At 45.5% G+C, this 19298-nt stretch overlaps 2 protein-coding genes across 3 annotated transcripts in view; both read right to left on the bottom strand.

Moving 5' to 3' along the window:
• The window catches only part of LOC116099515 (NADH-cytochrome b5 reductase 1), a 6749-nt gene extending 3392 nt beyond the window's left edge, over positions 1–3357 (bottom strand). Inside the window, exons 1-6 of the mRNA XM_031383239.1 lie at positions 2667–3357; positions 2258–2407; positions 2028–2100; positions 1477–1583; positions 804–933; positions 21–104 (exon numbers count right to left, since the gene is read on the bottom strand). Coding sequence (XP_031239099.1) covers positions 21–104; positions 804–933; positions 1477–1583; positions 2028–2100; positions 2258–2407; positions 2667–2681 — 559 coding nt within the window. The 5' untranslated portion in view covers positions 2682–3357. The remainder of the gene's footprint in view (positions 1–20; positions 105–803; positions 934–1476; positions 1584–2027; positions 2101–2257; positions 2408–2666) is intronic.
• A 9972-nt stretch (positions 3358–13329) lies between these two features.
• Positions 13330–18856, bottom strand: LOC116099505 (alpha-1,3-mannosyl-glycoprotein 4-beta-N-acetylglucosaminyltransferase-like protein MGAT4E). Of its 2 annotated transcripts, none has more exons than XM_031383217.1 (5): positions 18795–18856; positions 18574–18686; positions 16476–16603; positions 15474–15630; positions 13330–14525 (listed from the first exon to the last, which is right to left on the bottom strand). In XM_031383217.1, the coding sequence occupies exons 2-5, from the start codon at positions 18581–18583 to the stop codon at positions 13396–13398; spliced, it is 1425 nt and encodes a 474-aa protein (XP_031239077.1). In that variant the 5' UTR covers positions 18584–18686; positions 18795–18856; the 3' UTR covers positions 13330–13395. The 2 variants fall into 2 exon arrangements, with proteins under 2 accessions (XP_031239077.1, XP_031239085.1); XM_031383225.1 differs by having other exon boundaries at positions 16476–16600.
• Between the last annotated feature and the right edge of the window lie 442 nt (positions 18857–19298).

Raw genomic sequence — 19298 nt, 5'->3', positions numbered from 1 at the left:
GTCCCTCAAGTGATACAGACCTGTCCCACCAGCAATCATTCCCAATTTCTTCGCCACTCGAAGTTCAGGCGGAGATTTTTTGTTGGGCTGAATGTTAAAATTCCCTGGGAAGCCAAGTCAAGAGTTAAGAGTCAGTTCAAAACAGGAACTAAGTAAACAAACAGAACAGAAAGCATGCCCTAGGCTGTTTTAGCAGCTGCTCTGAAATCCGATCCTGGGACTTGGGCTTGAATGGAGGTAGCAGTTTAACAGACCAGGACAATTACTCAGGAAAGACAATGGCGCTGGGCTGTCTGCTTCTCAGTCAGTCTGTAGGCACAGCAGCCACACTTAAGAGCCCAGTGATCCCACACAGCCTGGAAGATTCAGAGGCAGTATGGGCAAAGGAGGTGTGGGGAGCGAAGACCTCTGGCAGAAGATTGCTCCCTGGTGAAGGTGGTAGGCTTGGGGCCAGGGTGACTTCAGCTTCCCTAGTGGTTCCAGAGCATCACCAGAGACGTGGCACAGTCCCCAGCTGTTTCCTTGGGAAGGGCTAGAAAGCATTCTCTTTTGGTTCTTAACCTGAGAGAATTCTTTGGTGAGGGAAGGAGAGGCATATGTTTACTTTGGTAATCTCCACACGGCGAAACCTGCCTTTCTGCAGCATGGCTGCTTCAGGAGACTGCACAGGTACACCCATGCGCACATGGAGATTCTGGTGGGGGATGGGACAAGGAGGCTGAGGATGGGACTGGGGCTGAGCCTGGGGGCCTTGGACTGTAGGGACAGGAGAAGTGAGACTGCAGGAAGGACAAGACAGATACCTTTCCCGGCGTAACTGAGCAACCCACTCGGCCCCCGGAACTCCACCACATCCCCAATCTTCAGGCTATCCAGGTACTGAGACATCTTCCCTCCTTCAGGAAATTTGGGGTGCACACCTTTCAGATAAACCTGATGAGGCAGAAAAGAAGAAAATGCCACATTTGAGATGTAATGAAAACCAAATCAGAACTTATTACACTCATAATCTTTTCTCCCTTCCCTTAGACCCACAAAGGACTCATTACTTCCTACTGTCAGAGGAATCTAGGGAGCTTCTAAAAATCTCACAGAGTGTCTGGATTCCTTTTCTTTTGGTGTCTCCGTGTTGCGTATGAACATGTATGCATTCATGTGTGATGTATGTAATGTATGTGTGTGTGCTCATGCACACCTGCCCTGGAAAGTGTGGAGAGGCCAAAGAACAACCTCAGATGTTGGTCAGGATCTTTCATGTCGTTTGAGACTGGATCTTTCTTGTTCTTGAAAGGCTAGCTTCTTCCCCCAAGTTCTGAGTTTCTGGTCATTGTCAGGTACCCATTTCCCATTCTCCAGTGAGAGGCATGCTGGGATTTCAGCTTTTGCATGGATGCAAACCGAGGCTTGGCTGGCAAATGCTTTACCCAACAACCCAGCCATCTCCCCAGCTCCAAGATTTCCTTTCTATACACTTACCTTGATGACAAGATCTACATAGCCTTGGTCTTCATCACTGGTGACAGGGGTGTAAGGCCTGATGACCAGACTGCCATCAATTCGGGCAGAGAGATAGACATGCTGACCTGGGAACCGTGGGGACAGATACATAGGTTGCAGGGGATGAGCTGTGTCCCGTCATCTTTCAAAAGACTCCGATTTGAGAGACAAGGATGCTTTGCTTCTTGATGTGGGTTCAAGGAACTGTCCCACAGAGAGGATCTCTCTGCAGTATCTCTTGCCTCCTCCCACCTTTCAAACTCCCTACTGCCAGGACCTGAGCAGCAGCAGGTGACCACAGGATTTGCATCATGGGAAGAAATTAGTGTTTTCTGGGATACGAAGCAGTATATAGTAAGTCCTAAAAGGGAAGACTGGAGGATAGAGATGCCCAGGGGCACAGAAGCCACACCCTAGAGGAGTGGTCCCTCACAGGCTGAAGGGCAATGGTGAGCACAGGAAAAAACAGTTCAGCAGTGACTCGCCCTCACAGGATGCCAAGGAGAAAAAGCCCATTCCATTTTCCTTACCCACAGGCAGCCCCAGAATGTGGTGGGCGGTGGGCAGGGCAAAGCGGAACCTCCTGGTGTTGTGGCTCACTGTCTAGAGGATGGATGACAAGATGTTTTTCATCAAGCAGGTCTGGTCTGCCAAGTCTCTTGGATCAATCCAACCACCTTGGATGCTATCCCTCAAACTAAGAGAACTTCGGTCCCCTCTCTCCCCCCTCCAACCCCAGGGCCCCTTCCTCACAACTTACCGTCTTGTCTAGCAATCGCAGCAGGTACTTCTCATCCGGGTCCTGGAGAGTAACCTGCGGCCGGCGGGATCTTCGAACCAAGTAGGTACCCAGAGCCAGGCCGATCAGAGTAAGCAGCCCCACCCCCAGAGAGGCTAGCAAGACCGGGCTCTGTGGATAGAGGAGGAAGCGTGATCGCCGCGCTGAGGAAGAGTCAGGGAGTGGGTGCGGGACCAGGGGTAGTGATCCTGAGCTCCAGCGAGAAAGCATGCCAAAACCGCAGCAGCGAGCGGAGCGGCGAACCCAGCCCGCAGCTGGTGCAGCGAGACTCCAGCATCCAAGGTAGGTATGGCCCAGCCCCGTGGGGCAGACTGCCTAGAACCAGCTGAGGCGGTGGCCCCGGGCTCAGGGCACAGAACGAGGGGCTTACCGGCTGGATCCCCATGACCTAGCGCGGTGTCCCTCTCCGGTGGGGCGGACAGATCCCACAATGCGCCGCGGGGCGGGTCCGGGGGCGGAGCTCTCCGGGGCGTGGTCTATGGAGGAAGGCTTGACCGAGGGCAAGACTAGCAGGGACTGTGCCCGCCTCTTCCTACCTTAGATGGTCCAAGATTTGGATATCCTGGCAGTCCTGGCCCCTGCTTTCGAGCTTTCTCCTCTCTGTCACTTAGACCTACCCCAAAGGATGACAGTTTTGTCTAACATGGAGCCAGGCTAATTAGCGGGATGAGAAATCTTCTAGCCTGTTTGAGAGTCTCACAGAAAGTGGAGTGTCAGCCACACACAGGCTTAAAGTAGAACAGGAAGCTTTCAAATGACAGTTATTGTTTTTTGGGGTTTTTTTTTTTTTTTTTCCAAACAGGCTACTTTGCCAGACGATTGAAATGCCTAGCAACGTCTCTTTCAGGAAGAGTGGCAGGGCAACTTCATTTCCTAGTCTTTCAAACAAAACAACTGATTTTGCTTATAGTATTACTTCATCAGAATCAGTCAGGAGGGGCCGGGGAGATGGCTTCCTAGAGAGTTTACTGCTCTTGTGGAGGACCCTGGCTCTGTTCCCAGCACCCATATAGCCACTTGAAACTGACACTCTAGTTCTAGGGATTCTGGTGCCCTCTTCTGGCATTCTCAGGCACTACACACACACACACACACACACACACACACACACACACACACAGGGTGGTGCATATACATAGGACTACATACAATAGTGCTACACAAGAATGTCTCTAACCCTTAGTGGCCTTGTGAACTGGGGCAGACAAGTTACTCCATTCCCCTGCATTTGTTTATCAATAGATGGATATACATCATAATCTTTGGGCATTTGGCTCATAGAGTTATTCTGAGCCCCAGTGAGGTGTTCTTTTGATTACTGTAAAACCTGTCAAAGAGCAAAATACTAAATAGATAGCAGCTACTGCCAGAACGCAGAAGCCAGCAACTCCATTAGGGTTACCAACTCAGCTCTGTTGAGAGCACAAGCATGAAACCAGAAATAATAAACACAAGCCACCAGGGATGCACACTTGCCAAGATGACTATGATGTCTAACACATATTTCCCAAACGGAGGGATATTTCCTGTTTGAGATACAGTGATGGATGAAAGGTCCATACGTGTCACTATCAACATAAAAGAAACCGAATTCCTTCAGGGCAGTAGGAACAATGGTGCCTTGGTTTTCAATCAACTACTGTGAGTAATCCAAGAAAGGCCTTGTTTTCTTTTTCTGGGCTAGCTGAAAATGTCACTCAGATCTGGGCACATTCTTGTCAGAATTTTCAGAGCTAAGGGAAAGTCAGATTGTGGTGTAAATAAAGTTGCCCATCAATGTACAGAAGGTTGAAAGGGACACAGATCTCTTCCTTGCTTTTGTTTTTGTTTTGTTTTGTTTTGTTTTGTTCAAGACAGGGTTTCTCTGTATAGACCTGGTGTCCTGGAACTCACTCTGTAGACCAGGCTGGCCTCGAACTCAGAAATCCGCCTGCCTCTGCCTCCTAAGTGCTGGAATTAAAGGCATGTGCCACTACTGCCTGTCTTTCCTTTCCTTTTTAATATAATTCCCTATTTTATGTGTGTAAATGTCTTGCTTGCTTGTATGTATGTATGTATGTATGTATGTATGTATGTATATATGTATGTATGTATGTATATATGTATGTGTATGCCTTGTGCCCAAAGAGGTCAGAGGAACTAGAGTTGCAGTCACCTGGCCTTGAATTCATGACCCTCTTGCCTCTGCCTCTCCAATCTTCTATTGGCGTACACCACCGCGACCAGCCTTCTTCCTTTTTTGTTTTGGGAGCCCCATGGGATTATGTTCTGGAACTTCTGGCTCCCCCACCTTGCTGAAGCCAAGAAGCCAGACCCACTGGCCTTTCTACTGCCTGGTTCTGTCTGGAGAGATTCCAGTCCTTCTCCATCTACTGGGTGGGATGTAACAGGAGAGAATGCTTACCATTCAAAGGGGCACACAGAGTTCATCTCCAGGAACCACAGGACCGGGTATGTGAGACTGGCTTAACCTGGATACTGTGTGGTCTCAACTGTCATGTCACATAGACAGGAAAAGCCTTTCAGTAAGTAGACCAGAACCACAGAGTGCTGACAGAAACATGCCCTGCCTCCATGCCTTTCGTGAGTGCAGCCCAATGTCAATTATTAACAGCTGGATAGCCCACAGGCCATTCTGCGGGTCACTGCTCTGATGGTGTAGCCCTGCTCCCTTCTCTACCTCCTCTGACGGAGCCTTAAAAAGAGACCACTTATGTCATATGGAAGGGCAAGCAACACCCTCCACGCCATCTTATTGGCTTAGAGAATGATTTGACTTAGCAACTCACGAAACCCCCCTTCCCTAAAATATCAACAACACAGATTGTGCTGTTTGGTTCTAAAAATGAGGACCATTAGGCATGGTGGAGGGAGGCTGCTATGTGACCCGAAGGCCTTTCGGGGCTAAGAGTCCGTAGTCCCATGCTAGCATCCTAGAAGATAACTTCCACCTTTCTGGGACTCAGTCATTTGCTCTCTACTCCTTTGAAAGAAAAGATGTATTTCTGGATTTTTATCTAATGGAATCCCTATCTCCACCCTATGTGTATATATTTGAGTGTCTGTGTGTGTTTCTGTGTGCTTATATTTGTATATAGATATATAGATATATAGATATATACAGTATGTATGTGTGTGTGTGTGTGTGTGTGTGTGTGTGTGTGTATGCCCATGAGGGTGAGAGGTCAGCCTATAATATTGCTCCTCAAAAGTCCACCTTGTTCTTTGAGACAAGGCCTCTCACTGACCAAGACACCCCTGATTAGGTCAGACTGGCTAGCCAGTGAGCCCTTGCAACCCACATTATCTTAGCGTCCCTGGTGCTGAGATTGCAAGATTGCCATCACACAGCTTTAAATAGTTTAAAAAAATATTTTTATGTATGTGTATGTGAATGTAATACAGGTATGTACAGGTGCCCACAGAAGCCGGCACTGAGTCCCCTGGAGCTGGAGTTGTAGGCAGTTGTGAGTCACAGGTTGTGGTGTTGGGAACCAAAACCCAGGTCCTAAGAAAAAATAGCAAGTGTTCTTGCCTTGAATCATCTCTCCAGCCTCCCACACATTTAAACTTTTTCCTCACATAAAGGGGAAAAGAGAACATCCAATGTAAGATGAGGAGGAACTATACTCCTACAGATATATTTCATGGTCTTCAATAGGGAATTAAATACACACCCTGTTGGAGTGTCATAGGATACCAAAAAAAGAAATCCTGCTTCTGCTAAGACATGGTCTAGAGAAACCAGACTGGGAAAAGTAACAATGACAAAGCAGTTGACACTTACCAAGCAGATGGAACAGCCCAAGGACCTGCTTTTCACATCTTCTAAGGACAACACTCCACGGGATGGATACTGTATCGTTAATATTCTCCACTTGTGACCAGAATGAATGAAGTGGAAGATAAACAAATAACTTGCCAAGATCTACTAAGTGTCAAAAAATAAAAAGTCTCCTGGCTTATAAGGGGTCTAATCTTGAAGGCTAACAACTCTACTTTCTCTTGAAATGTATTTCTGTATGCAAATTACACAATATATTCCAAAACAGGCAGGGATAGGGTAGTAAGGTTTCAAATGCCAATCATGAAACTTCAGCAATTGTTAACTCATGGCTAGGCTTGTTTTTTTTTTTAATCTGTCTCCCAAACACTTTTCTCGTCTGAGGTGTTCATGTGTGTGTGCATGTGTGCACACATGTGCATGTATGTGTGTGTATGTACATGCCTGCTGGAGGCCAGAAGTTGACATCGGGTATCCTCTTCCATACTCTATCATATTTCATTTTTTCACTTTTGTTTAAGTAGTTCTGACTGTTCTGGAACTCACTATATAGACCAGGCTGGCCTCGAACTCAGAGATCCACATACCTCCGCTTCCTGAGTGCTGGGATTAAAATGTTTACTGCTATAGCCAACATCTTCCATACTTTTGGAGACAGAGGTCAGTCACTGAACCTGGAGCTCATTGTTTGCCTATACCAGCTGGCTCACAAGCCTCAGGACCCTCTCAACTCCCCTTCATAGAGCCAAAATAATAGATACACACTACCACACCCATCTTTTTCCACCGCCACTGGTGATCTGAACACAAGCATTTTACCACTGAGCAATCCAAGTTGCTCAGCCCTTCCAGTTTGTCTGTTTGATTGCTTCACTGTGTAGTCCTGGCTATCCCGGGACTCACTCTGTAGACTAGGTTACCCTTGAGCCTAGAAATCTGCCTCCCTCTGCCTCCCCAGTGCTGAGATGAAAGGCATGTGTGACCACTGCCTGGCTGTTTTCAGTATTAGTTCTTTTTTTTCTCTGAGACAGGGTTTCTCTGTGTAGCCTTGGCTGTCCTGGAACTCACTGTGTAGACCAGGCTGGCCTCGAACTCAGAAATCTGCCTGCTTCTGCCTCCCAAGTGCTGGGATTAAAGGCGTGTGCCACCACCGCCCGGCTTCAGTATTAGTTCTAAACAAACCCTATGTTTCATATATATATATATGCCCTTAAATATTTTAGTGTGTACCTTGAAAAGATAAATCCTTAAAAATAGCCATACCACTCTTTTTTTTTTTTTCAGTTTTTCTAGACAGGGTTTCTCTGTATAGCCCTGGCTGTCCTGGAACTCACTCTGTAGACCAGGCTGGTCTCTCAGAAATCACCTGCCTCTGGTTCCCAAGAGCTGGGGTTAAAGGCGTGCGCCATCACTGCCCGGCTGTGCCATACCACTCTTATACATAAAATAATTGCCAATAGTTGCTAATTTTGTTTTGTAAGTTGTTATGCATTAAAGTAGGCTTTAGATGTATAGTTGTATGAATTTTAGAGCACGTATAGATTTGTATAATCTACACACAATGAAAATATAGGATTAATTTTGTCCCCTCGAAGCTTCCTTGTTCTTTTTGACTTTATAGTATCAATCTTTTGTTTTCCACAGAAAGATAGTAACTTTTTGTGGTAACACATATGTTAGTGAGAAATAATTATTCAATTATATGTGTGTATGTGTGTATGTATGTGTGTATGTGTGTATATGTGTGTGCATGTATATATATTATTGTATAGAATAAACACATAATTATATCTGTCAATTAAAAAAACCACAAAACAGCCAGGTAGTGGTGGCATATGCCTTTAATCCCAGCACTTGGAAGGCAGAGGCAGGCAAATTTCTGAGTTCAAGGCCAGCCTGCTCTACAGAGTGAGTCCAGGACAGCCAGGGCTATACAGAGAAACCCTGTCTTGAAAAACCAAAAGAAAGGGCTGGCGAGATGGCTCAGTGGGTAAGAGCACTGACTGCTCTTCCGAAGGTCCTGAGTTCAGATCCCAGCAACCACATGGTGGCTCACAACCATCTTTAATGAGGTCGGATGCCCTCTTCTGGTGCGTCTGAAGACAGCTACAGTGTATTACACCCGATCGAGCGGGTTGGAGCAAGGAGAGGTCCTGAGTTCAATTTCCCAGCAACCACATACATGATGGCTCACAGCCATCTGTACAGCTACAGTGTACACATACACATAAAAAAATAAATAAAATAAATCTTAAAAAAAAAAAGAAAAACCAAAAGAAAAAGAAAAATACAAAACAACCCATGCTGGCAGCATTAAGATATTATTATAGTAATAGTCTATCTTATTATTATTATTATTTATTGTTAAGGGCATGGGTGTTTTGTCTGCATGTATGTCTGTGCACCTCATGTATACAATGCCCAGGGTGGTCAGAAGAGGGTATCAGATCCCCCTGGGACTGGAGTTATAGACAGTTCTCAACTGCCACATGGATGCTTAGAATCAAACCCTGGAAGAGAAGCCAGTGCCCCTAACCACTAAGCCATCTCTCTTGCTCCAATAATTTATCTTTTCTAAAAGATTTCTTTTTATTTCATGTGTACGGGTATTTTGCAAAGGACACCAAACAGCATCAGATTCCCTGTAACTGCAGTTCAAAATGGTCGTGAGACATCATGTGGGTACTGGAAACTTAACTCCTGTCCTCTGAAAAAGTGCTAAGTGCTCTTAACCACTGAACCATGCCTCTGGTCTTTTCCAGTAAAATCGATATATAAATACCATCAGATATCATGAAATACATTTAAAAAAAAGAGGCATACATTTAAAAAATACTTTAAAATAATTTATTATTTTATGTACATTGATGTTTTGGCTGCATGTATGTCTGAGTGAAGGTATTGGATCCTTGGGAACTGGAGTTACAGAGAGTTGTGAACTGCCATGTGGTTGCTGGGAATTGAACTCAACACCTTTGGGAGAGCAGTCAGTGTTCTTAACCACTGAGCCATCTCTCTAGCCCCTGGAGAATAAATTTAACAAAGTAGTTACAAAACTTTCACACACACACACACACACACACACACACAATACACACACACACAATTGTTTCCTTTAAATATGTAACAGAAGCCTTCTCCATTTTAGTGGGGAGCAGCTTATCTCTAGAAGTACATCTTGTTCTTCTCAAATCCTACAACCAGTCTTCACTAATCTTGGTTTGATGTTAAATATGCCCAACTCATTGACTGCTTCTGCTCTGGCTAAAGCTCCGCCATTTCTTCTGTGCATCCTAACTAGATTTTCTACCTCTTTTCTCCTTCAATTGCTTTAAATGTAATTAATTAATTTAATCTAATTCATTTTCTTGAGACACACACACAGAGGGAGGGAGGGAGGGAGATAGTGGGAGGGAGAGGGAGAAAGGGGAAGGGGAAGAGGGGGAGGGGGTGATTGTAGAGAGAGACTCACTATGACTTGGCACTCAACATGTAGATCAGGCTGGCCTTTGAACTTCCTAGAGTGCTGGGGTTGGCTTCCTTCTAGCCTATTGTCTCACTTCCTGGTAGACAAGCTCTGCAACACAGTCATGTATATGTCTATGGTCTCTGCTTCCACCTCAGCGCATAGGCTCCTGGGGTAAGAATCTGTCTGTTTACTGACACGTCCTAAGTGCCTTAACAGTACAAATAATGAAAGAAGTAAGAAAAATACAGAAAAGAAGATGTACGGGCTGCTGCTGCTAAGTGCAGAAGTCAATGCACTCCCCGAACTCTAGGGAGCCAGCTGCTTAGCAGACACCAGACCTCCCTGGTGAAGTCTACATTCCGGGCTTCATGTAGCCATAGTTCCCCTTGCCCTTCAGTCCCAGAGGGAGTCTGGTGAGGAATGACTCACTGACACTTAGGTGGATGCTGCACACACAGAGGACCTGCGTCATGGCTGAGACATGCTAACCTAAGCTCTGATTTTACAAGGGACCACTGTCAAACTCGCCCCAACCTCTGCCTCACAGGGAGACATTACCTTTATTATTCTGGTTAGGGAGCAAACAGATCTTCTCTAGGGAGGAAAAAGAATTCTCCCTGCGCTGTAATGTCACTGGCGAGGCAGCCTTTAAATCTCAGAAGAGGGAGTCATTGTCTTTATAAACAAACCTGCCCTGTGCCCTGGAGAAAACCTTAGTTTCTAGGGCTGTTTACAGCCTGGGGATGGGATGGAGCCGGGTGGGGTGGGGGGTGGGGTGGAGTGGGGGAGTTGGAGGTAGCTCAGTGGTAAGAGTGTGGACTGCTCTTGCAGAGGACCCAAGTTCACGTTCTAGTTTTGAGCTCCCACTCAGGTGGCCCACAAATGCTCTTAACTCAGCTCCAGGGTGATCTGAGGCTTCGGGTCTCTGCTGGGACATGCATTCATGTGAATGTGCTGACACCAATACACAGACACATACGTACAGACACATGAGTAAGAATGCTTTTTAAGCCCTCGCTCACTTACACTCTTGCCTCTCTCTTGCCACTTAACCTCTTGTTCCTTCTCTCTCCCCATTCCCTTCCCTCCTCTCTCCACGTGGTCATGGCCGGCCTCCACTTCTCTACTCCTTCTCTCTGCCTTTCTCTGCCTCTCTTAACTCCCCTCCCCATGCCCTAAATAAACTCTATTCCATACTAAAAAAAAAAAAAAAAAAAAAAAAAAAAAAAAAAAAAAAAGAATGCTTTTTAAAGCCGGGCAGTGGTGGCACACACCTTTAACCCTAGCACTTGGGAGGCGGAGGCAGAGGCAGGCGGATTTCTGAGTTCAAGGCCAGCAGATGGATCTCTAGGAGTTTGAAGCCAGCCTGGTCTATAGCACATACACAGAGAGACCCTGTCTCAAAAACAAAAACAAAATCTAAATTTAAAAAAGTAAACCAAAAAAGCCAGAGGGTTAGCAAGACTTAGTTTTTGTTTTTACTTGTCTTTTGCATATTGTGGTCTCTGATTTTGTGTTTTTATGGGTTTTATATGTGTGTATGTATATGTTTCTTCTGCTTTTTCTTTTTGTCTGTTTTTTTTTAATCTTTTTTTTTTTTTTAAATTGTTATATGTAAGTAGCTGTAGCTGCCCTCAGACGCACCAGAGGGCGTCAGATCTCATTACAGATGGTTGTGAGCCACCATGTGGTTGCTGGAATTTGAACTCAGGACCTTCAGAAGAGCAGTCGGTGCTCTTAATCACTGAGCCATCTCGCCAGCCCTTTTTGTCTGTTTTATTCTGTGTTGCTTATTTGGTTCCTTGGTTGAGAGAGAGAGAGAAAGAGAGAGAGAGAAAGGCTGGGGTAGTGGGGAAGTAAAGAGAATCTTTGAGGAGATGAGGGAAAGGAAATCATGATCATAATACATGGTATAAATAAAAAAGTAAACGATATAAAACTCTCTTATTTGCATTTTATTGAGGTTTTTTATCTGTTTTATTCATTAGAGAATTGAAATCTATGTCATCTTTTCTTCCTTCCTTCCTTCCTTTCTTCCTTTCTTTCTTTCTCCTTTCTCCTTCCTCCTCCTCCTCCTCCTCCTTGATAGTCTTTCTCTGGCTATCTTGGAATGAGCTCTGTAGACCAGGCTGGCCTTGAGCACAATCAGATTCTCCTGTCTCTGCCTCCCCAGTGCTGGGATTAAAGGCTTGCACCACCACATCTAGATCTTTTTTTTTTTTTTTTTTAAAGACAGGGTTTCATGTAATAACCCTTGGACATCTGGCTTCCTAGTACAACTTGTGTGTGTGATGTATGTTCATGTATGTGTTTGTGATGTGTGTTCGTATGTGATATATGTGTGTGAGATGTATATGTGTGTGAGAGATGTATGCTCGTGTATGTGTTTGTGATATGTGTTTGGGTGTATGTGTGTGTGTGTATGTGTGTTTGTATGTGTGTTTTTGTGATGTATATGTGTTTGTGTGTATGTGCATTTGTGTGTGTTTGTGATGTGCTTGTAGGTATGTATATACATGTGTTTGTGTGTGTATTTGTATTTGTGTGTATATTTGTGTGTATATGTGTTTGTGTATGTGTATGTTTGTGTGTATTTGTGAATGTTTATGATGTGTGTACATGTTTTGTTATGTGTTTGTGTGCATGTGTGTATGATGTATGTATGTGTATTTGTGTATGTGATGTATTTGTATGTGTGTATTTGTGTATATTTGTGTGTGTGTTTGTGTGTATATTTGTGATGTGTTTTGTATATGTTTGTGAGTGTATATGTCTGTGTGTATTATGTGTTTGTGTGTATGTGTGTGTGGTGTGTGTTTGTATGTGTGTGTTTGTCATATGTTTGTGTGTATGTGTGTGGTGTGTGTTTGCATATGTGTGTGTTTGTCATGTGTTTATGTGTATGTGTGTGTGTGGTGTGTTTGCATGTGTGTGTTTGTCATGTGTTTGTGTGTATGTGAGTGTGGTGTGTGTTTGCATATGTGTGTGTTTGTCATGTGTTTGTGTGTATGAGTGTGTGGTGTGTGTTTGCATGTGTGTGTTTGCCATGTGTTTGTGTGTATGTGAGTGTGGTGTGTGTTTGCATATATGTGTGTTTGTCATGTGTTTGTGTGTATGTGTGTGTGGTGTGTGTTTGCATATGTGTGTGTTTGTCATGTGTTTGTGTGTATGTGAGTGTGGTGTGTGTTTGCATATATGTTTGTTTGTCATGTGTTTGTGTGTATGTGTGTGTGGTGTGTGTTTGCATGTGTGTGTTTGTCATGTGTTTGTGTGTATGTGAGTGTGGTGTGTGTTTACATATGTGTGTGTTTGTCATGTGTTTGTGTGTATGGTGTGTGTTTGCATGTGTGTGTTTGTCATGTGTTTGTGTGTATGTGAGTGTGGTGTGTGTTTGCATGTGTGTGTTTGTCATGTGTTTGTGTGTATGTGAGTGTGGTGTGTATTTGCATATGTGTGTGTTTGTCATGTGTGTGTGTATGTGTGTGTGGTGTGTGTTTGCATGTGTGTGTTTGTCATGTGTGTGCGTGTATGTGAGTGCACATTAGGAAGCCAGAGGATAACCTATTGTGATGTTCCTTAGGAGCACGTCACGTTGTCTGAGACATCAATCCTTAATCCAGAACACACCCTACAGGTTTACTTACCTACAGGCGAATGTTATGGAGGTCCCTCCTCTCAGTTTTATCTAGCTTTGTGTCAAGTTGACAGGAACCAACCAGCCTAGGGTCCATTTTGGAGAATAAATTCCATGATCACTGGATTCACAAGGAGGAGACATTCTTGGTCATCCGATGGATTTATTTCCCCCATCCTAGACCCTGTCTTATAGAAATCTTATAGTAACCTCTAATCCTCCTCTCCCTCCACTTCTGTCCAGACTTGGATCTGCAAGATCATGACAGGGTACTCATGAGATCCTGTCACCAGCAACTTCACACAACTCATCTCCTGCACAGCATCTTCTTCATAAAATACCATCTGCTCCAAATGACCTCTCACCAGGGGTCCTACCAAGCTATAATGAGCACAGCGTTTAGGGTACTCCATGGGGCTGTAGCCCAGTAGTAGCTGTCCATGTTTTAGTATGTTCAACTTATTCTCAAGAGAGCCTGTCTCCACCCCCACCTTGATGATTTTTTGTGGCTTATCCAGAACCACCAGCAAGTAGTTGCCTTCTGTAGGGTCCAAGGCCCAGAAGTAGTCATCATTGAGAATGTAGGCAAACTGTGGCATTGTATTCCAAAATGAGATCATGTCTGTAAAGACCGTAGCAGGGGGATTGTCTGGTCTGCCCAAGTCTTTGTCTTGCTCCACGGGAAAGCATGTGCCTTCAAACTCAGAGTCACTGTCCATTTGGTAGAAGATGGAGGGACGGAGGCGGATAGGGACATTTTGAGACAAGAGAAGCCTGAACTCAGAGAGAAGCAAGTGAGTGGGAATGTCCTTGGGGAAAAGAAGCAAGAAGGAGACGAGGCGGGAGAGGTCCTCAGAATGGAAAACCTTCCCAGAGATCTGCATGCTGGAGAAGTCTAGAATCACCCAGGGAAGCTGCTTCCAGGCTGGCAAGGCCCAGAAGATGTCAGACAGAAACCTGGGGGCGCTCTGTACATTATCTCCTAGCAACAGGAAGTATTCAGAGAGGTTGCGAGCAAAATTCATGAGAAGGGCAAAACTCGTTTTCTGCCTAGAATATAGTTCTCCACAGGGAGAGGTATGATTTCTGCTCTCTGCTCTGGAGCCCCCAAGCAGACCGTGGACCACCAGCAGCTTCCCAGATTCAATTTGAGGCATGAAAAGACTGGAAATGTTGGCAACTGTTTGGTTGAGCCATTTGGGGTCCATGTCTGACAGGAGGACCAATATCAGCATATACTCCAGGTCCTGTTCTGAGGAAGCTTGGAACAAGGATGTCATGGTTTCCAAGAGGTAAGTCCTGGGACTGTGCTGCACTGAGAAGATCCCCACTGTCAGCAGCGCTAAGGAACACAAGAGACACCCTCAGTACTTCAACAAGGTGGATGGATCCCAGGACTTTCTTCCCAGACTCTCACCGAATGCCACCTCCCAAAGTCAGGCTCACATCTTCTCCTGGGGTTGTAGGAGTTGAACACCTTTCTCAAAGCTATCAAGTCTCCCTTGTTTAATACTTTGAAAAGGCCCAGTGAGAGAAAGTTCACGAGAGTAAAGCTCTCTTTAAGAATAGAACTATGGCTATGTAAGCAAATTATCTTAGCCTGGCCTTGGCCTTTGGAGTTGTCTCAATTACTGCAGAGTACCCAGCCCCAGACTCGAAGATCTCTAAGTCCCTTTGAAACCTCATGACTGGCTAGACCAGTTCATTGGGCTGTGCAGTTCAGTGGCCCATAAGTTTCCACTACCTTCTTTTCTGTCTACCCATTTCTGTCTCAGGTACCCCTGGCTCCTCTTCTATCTATTTTCCTCTCCCCAGAAGCCTGGCATGAACGAATACCACCTCAGGCTCTTTCACAGACTTACTCTGGCCTTTTGATCCTGTTAGACATTCAAGGGGGATCAGGTGGGAAGAAAACAAACCTCAGTGGAAACCGGTACCTGCTGGCCCTCACTCAAAGAACTTGTTTCCTGAACTTTGCTGCCAGCTCAGTCCTCTCGAACCCTTTCTCTTTCTCTAGATGAAAGACCTTAGGTAGTGGCTCATATCTTTAAGACAAACACTCAGGAGGCAGAGGGAGGCTGGTCTCTTAGTTCAAGGGCAGCCTGGTATACAAAGTGAGTTCTAGGACAGGCAGGGCTACTCAGAGAAACCCTGTCATCTTAAAAAAAAAAAAGAAAGAAAGAAAGAAAGGAAGGAAGGAAGGAAGGAAGGAAAGAGTGAAGGAAGGAAGGAAGGAAGGAAGACCTTGCCTGGCCTTTGCCAAGTCTAATGGCTTCTTCCACATACTCACTCTTTGGCTGGAGAGAGGATCCAACTAGAACCGTGTAAGTGACATGCTGGAGAACATGGGGACTTTTCTGCATCTCTGTGAAGTATGTCAAATGGTTCTTGATTTCGGAGCTGATTTCCTCCTGAGTTACCTGCTGCATCATTTTCTTCTTTTCACTCTGAGTACAAGTGACATGTTATCAGCCCCAGGTGTGATTCTTAGATCCCCTGGAGACAACTGCGGGCATGTCCCCTTTAGGGGAGGTTGGATGATCCCTGGGATTCATCATATACAATTCGTCAGAACTTAGCTCACTGCTCTCCTCACCTGGTCATGAACCTCCACGGAGCCTTCCAGCCACAGGCACATGGCCCTGGAATCCGGAGGAGGGAGGGAGGACCTGCCTGCCAAGCCACTACCCACCTGGCATTCCTTCATCAAGGTCAAGCTAGCAAATGTGATTTAACTGGGCTCAGGCCTCTGCTGGGTTCTGGAAGACAGAACCTGGCTGGCCCTGTCTTTAAGGTCTTCCCCACATTGGCTCAACCTGAAAGTCCTTTTACTTGCTTAATCTTATTACACACAGCTTGACCCCCCCCCCCAAAAAAAAAACCTCGGCTACCGTGTGTGTGTGTGTGTGTGTGTGTGTGTGTGTGTGTGTGTGTGTGTGTTTACACCGGGGGGACGTTACTTCCGGTTTCTCATCTGAGAAAGGGCAGGAATATCATTTGTCAGTTGCAGGTGCAGTGAAGAAGTGGCCCATGTCCTGCTGGTCAGCACCTCCTCTACAAATGGCTGTGCTTCACCCCCTCTCTATGCCTGGACTGCCTGCTCCTCTTCCCACCCTCTCCAAATCCTATCTCTCTCAAGCCAGCTCAAAGGCAACATCCTCTCTGACACTGTCTGGCTGGATTCCTCGGCTGCCCTCCCTTAGTGTTCACAGGATGAGCCTAGAGGCTTTAACACAAATGGGAAGACCCCTTTCTTATGATGGGTGGCAAGGCCTCTATCCGTGGTCCTCACCAGCAATGTGCCATATTGCTGCTCCACACGTGCTGCTATATTCTCTTGAAGAAAGAACCCCAGGATGACTAGGGATGTCAGGACTCTGATGCACCTCCACAGGCAGCCTCGCATGGCACCAGGAACAGCTGTGGAAGGAACGAGAGCAGCAGCAGATCCCGAGGGCCTTCTCCTCAGAGAGCATGGTTGCCTTTCCAGCTGGCATGGCATCCCGAGCCCACCCTTCCCGGACCGAGCTTTCCCAATGCCTGATTATTGTCTTAATCTTTTCTTCCCAAATTTTCTCCTGTGCCTGCTTTTAGCCATCGCAGGAAAGACAGCCAACAAGGGCTTGATTCTGTGGAGCCCTGCTTTCGGTATGCTCCGAGGTGAACTGGAAGGGATATGTTGCCAAGAAGAATATATGGACGCCGTAGAGATGGCTCAGTAGGTAACAGCCCTTGCTACCAAGCCCAGTCCCTGGGTTCTGTATAGTGGAAGGAGAGAACTGATTCCATTCTGTGCATGCGGCCACATATGTCTACATGGAGACTTAAATAATCCGTGTGACATGTAACACGACAGACTTCCCTACACTATCCTGCTGTGTGAACTCTGTGCCCAGTCATCTTTGTTTACTCCTCTGGGAGGAATGCCCTGAGCAAGATGTCCCCTCCCTCCTCAGCAACGCAGCTTAGTTAGTGTGCCCAGGACATTATGTAAAACTCATTTTTCCACGAGACCTCCTGGATCCCGAACATATCTGTGATATGGATGAGAAATACGCAATATGCTTGTCTTTGTTTCTCTGTGAGCTGTCTGGAATAAAAGCTTCATAGAATGCCAGTAAGAGCACCAGCTTAGAGCCCTCTACTGTAGTGGGTTGGCCTACTGCTGCTTGTCTTCCAAGGCTAACTCGAGGCCCCCAAGACTGGGTGCCCCTAGAAAGAGTCCCCACAGAAGTGACCCTGCCCCCAAGTTATTTCTGATTGGTAAATAAAGATGCCAACAGTCAGTAGATGGACAGAAGAGACATGGGTGGGGCTCAGGGTTCCCAGGCTTGGGGTCTGAGGAGGAACCATAAGGAAAGAGAGTGCAGGAGGGGGAAGGAGAAGCCATCATGGGTTACATGAGCCATAGGAACAGGGCTTGGAGGAATGGCCGATTGGAGTTAAGAGCAGCCCAGATGAAACATAGTAAGTAATAACTCGGGGTTATCGATAGGAAAGTAGATTCTAACAGCATGGAGGGTGGGCAGCTGCCCAGCTGCTGTGCTGCTTAAGGCTTATTGTAAGTGTAAAGGTTGGGTATGTCTTTTGTCTGGGAACTAAAATAGCCAAGGCAGGGTAGACACCTCAGGTCAGGATTTAAATAATTACTACAACATTCTATCTAGTTCTCCTGAATCTCAATTTAACTTCAGTTCCTTGGCAAAGGTCACTGGCAGGTTGTGATAGATATTTTTTAAAAATACATGTATAGCCAGGCGTTGGTGGTGCACCCCTTTAATCCAGCACCTGGGAGGCAGAGGCAGGCAGATTTCTAAGTTCGAGGCCAGCCTGGTCTACAGTGTGAGTTCCAGGACAGCCAGGGCTACACAGGGAAACCCTGTCTCGAAAATACCAAAAACAAAAAAAAACAAAACAAAACAAAAAAAACCAAAAAAACAAAAAAACAAAAAAAACATGTATAGGTATTTTACCTGCATGTAAGTCTGTGTGCTACATAAGTATCTGGTGTGTGCAGAGGCCAGAAGAGGGTATTGAATCCTCTGGAACTGGAGTTATAGACCATATATACATATTGTGAGCCACTGGGTGGGTGCTGGGAATTAAACCTGGGTCCTCTGGGAGAAAGGGCTCTTAATTGAGCCTGCTCAGTTCCAATAATAATAATAATAATAATAATAATAATAATAATAATAGTAATATATATGTGTATATATACATATATACATACACACACACACACACACACACACACACACACACACACACACACACATATATATATATTGTGAAGAGGAAATTTAGAGTTAAGTATTAAATTCAAACCGACGTCTTCTGGTACGGGGTTAGTGATAAATGAACTAGCTCTCATCTCTTGAATCCATACTTACTTTTGGGCATTTTCCTTTCCAGGATTTTGTTAGGCAGATAAGCAAGGTTTTGAATAAATGCAGAAGGACTTGGTATGCTTCCTTCCTTGTGGACTGCTAGGATCCATAGAAACCTGAAGGAAACCAGAAATTCCTAATCAGGACCACATCCTCATTATGCTTTGGGTACAATATCCATAGAAGTCTTTCTGGCTAGTAGAAAATGCTGCTTGAAGCTTAACTGATTTAATTTTCTCTGAAACCAAGAAGAAAACAACTTAACGTTGAGGGATGCAGTCGCGGAGTGGCTTCTCTGAGGCTGCTAAAGCTAGTCACCCCCCCCAGGAAACCCCACCTGACAACCATTGTTCAGCCTGAATGGGTACCATGTGTCAATCTTGCCTTACATCAAGCACCTGCTTGATGAGGTGAGGTGGAAACACAGTTTCAAAACCAGCCTTCAGTCTGTGACTTGAAATTTGAATATTAGCTGCTAGTCTGAGTCAACAAGTATGGATTCGGAGTAGTCCCTTCCTTCTGAGAGGGCCCCATGGGCCATTCACTGCCATCTGTGTCCTCAGTTGCTGCTACCAGTACTGCCTGGTAGATCACAACAAACTTGTTCTCAAATATCCAGTTCTCCTTTGTGCTTAGAAGCATCCATGGCCTTCTGAAGTTTCCCTTTCTTTCTTTCTTTCCTTCTTTCTTTCTTTCTTTCTTTCTTTCTTTCTTTCTTTCTTTCTTTC

Source organism: Mastomys coucha, unplaced genomic scaffold (genome assembly GCF_008632895.1).
Source record: "Mastomys coucha isolate ucsf_1 unplaced genomic scaffold, UCSF_Mcou_1 pScaffold1, whole genome shotgun sequence".
Taxonomy (NCBI): Eukaryota; Metazoa; Chordata; class Mammalia; order Rodentia; family Muridae; genus Mastomys; species Mastomys coucha.
This window is presented reverse-complemented; position numbering and strand designations above follow the sequence as displayed.

What these genes read in the sequence shown, in the direction of transcription:
- LOC116099505 (XM_031383217.1), bottom strand. An exon ending in AGCAATATGGCACATTGCTG is followed by an intron (nt 15,631 to 16,475) that starts GTGAGGACCACG and finishes ACTTGTACTCAG; the next exon opens with AGTGAAAAGAAGAAAATGAT. An exon ending in ATCCTCTCTCCAGCCAAAGA is followed by an intron (nt 14,526 to 15,473) that starts GTGAGTATGTGG and finishes TGTGTTCCTTAG; the next exon opens with CGCTGCTGACAGTGGGGATC.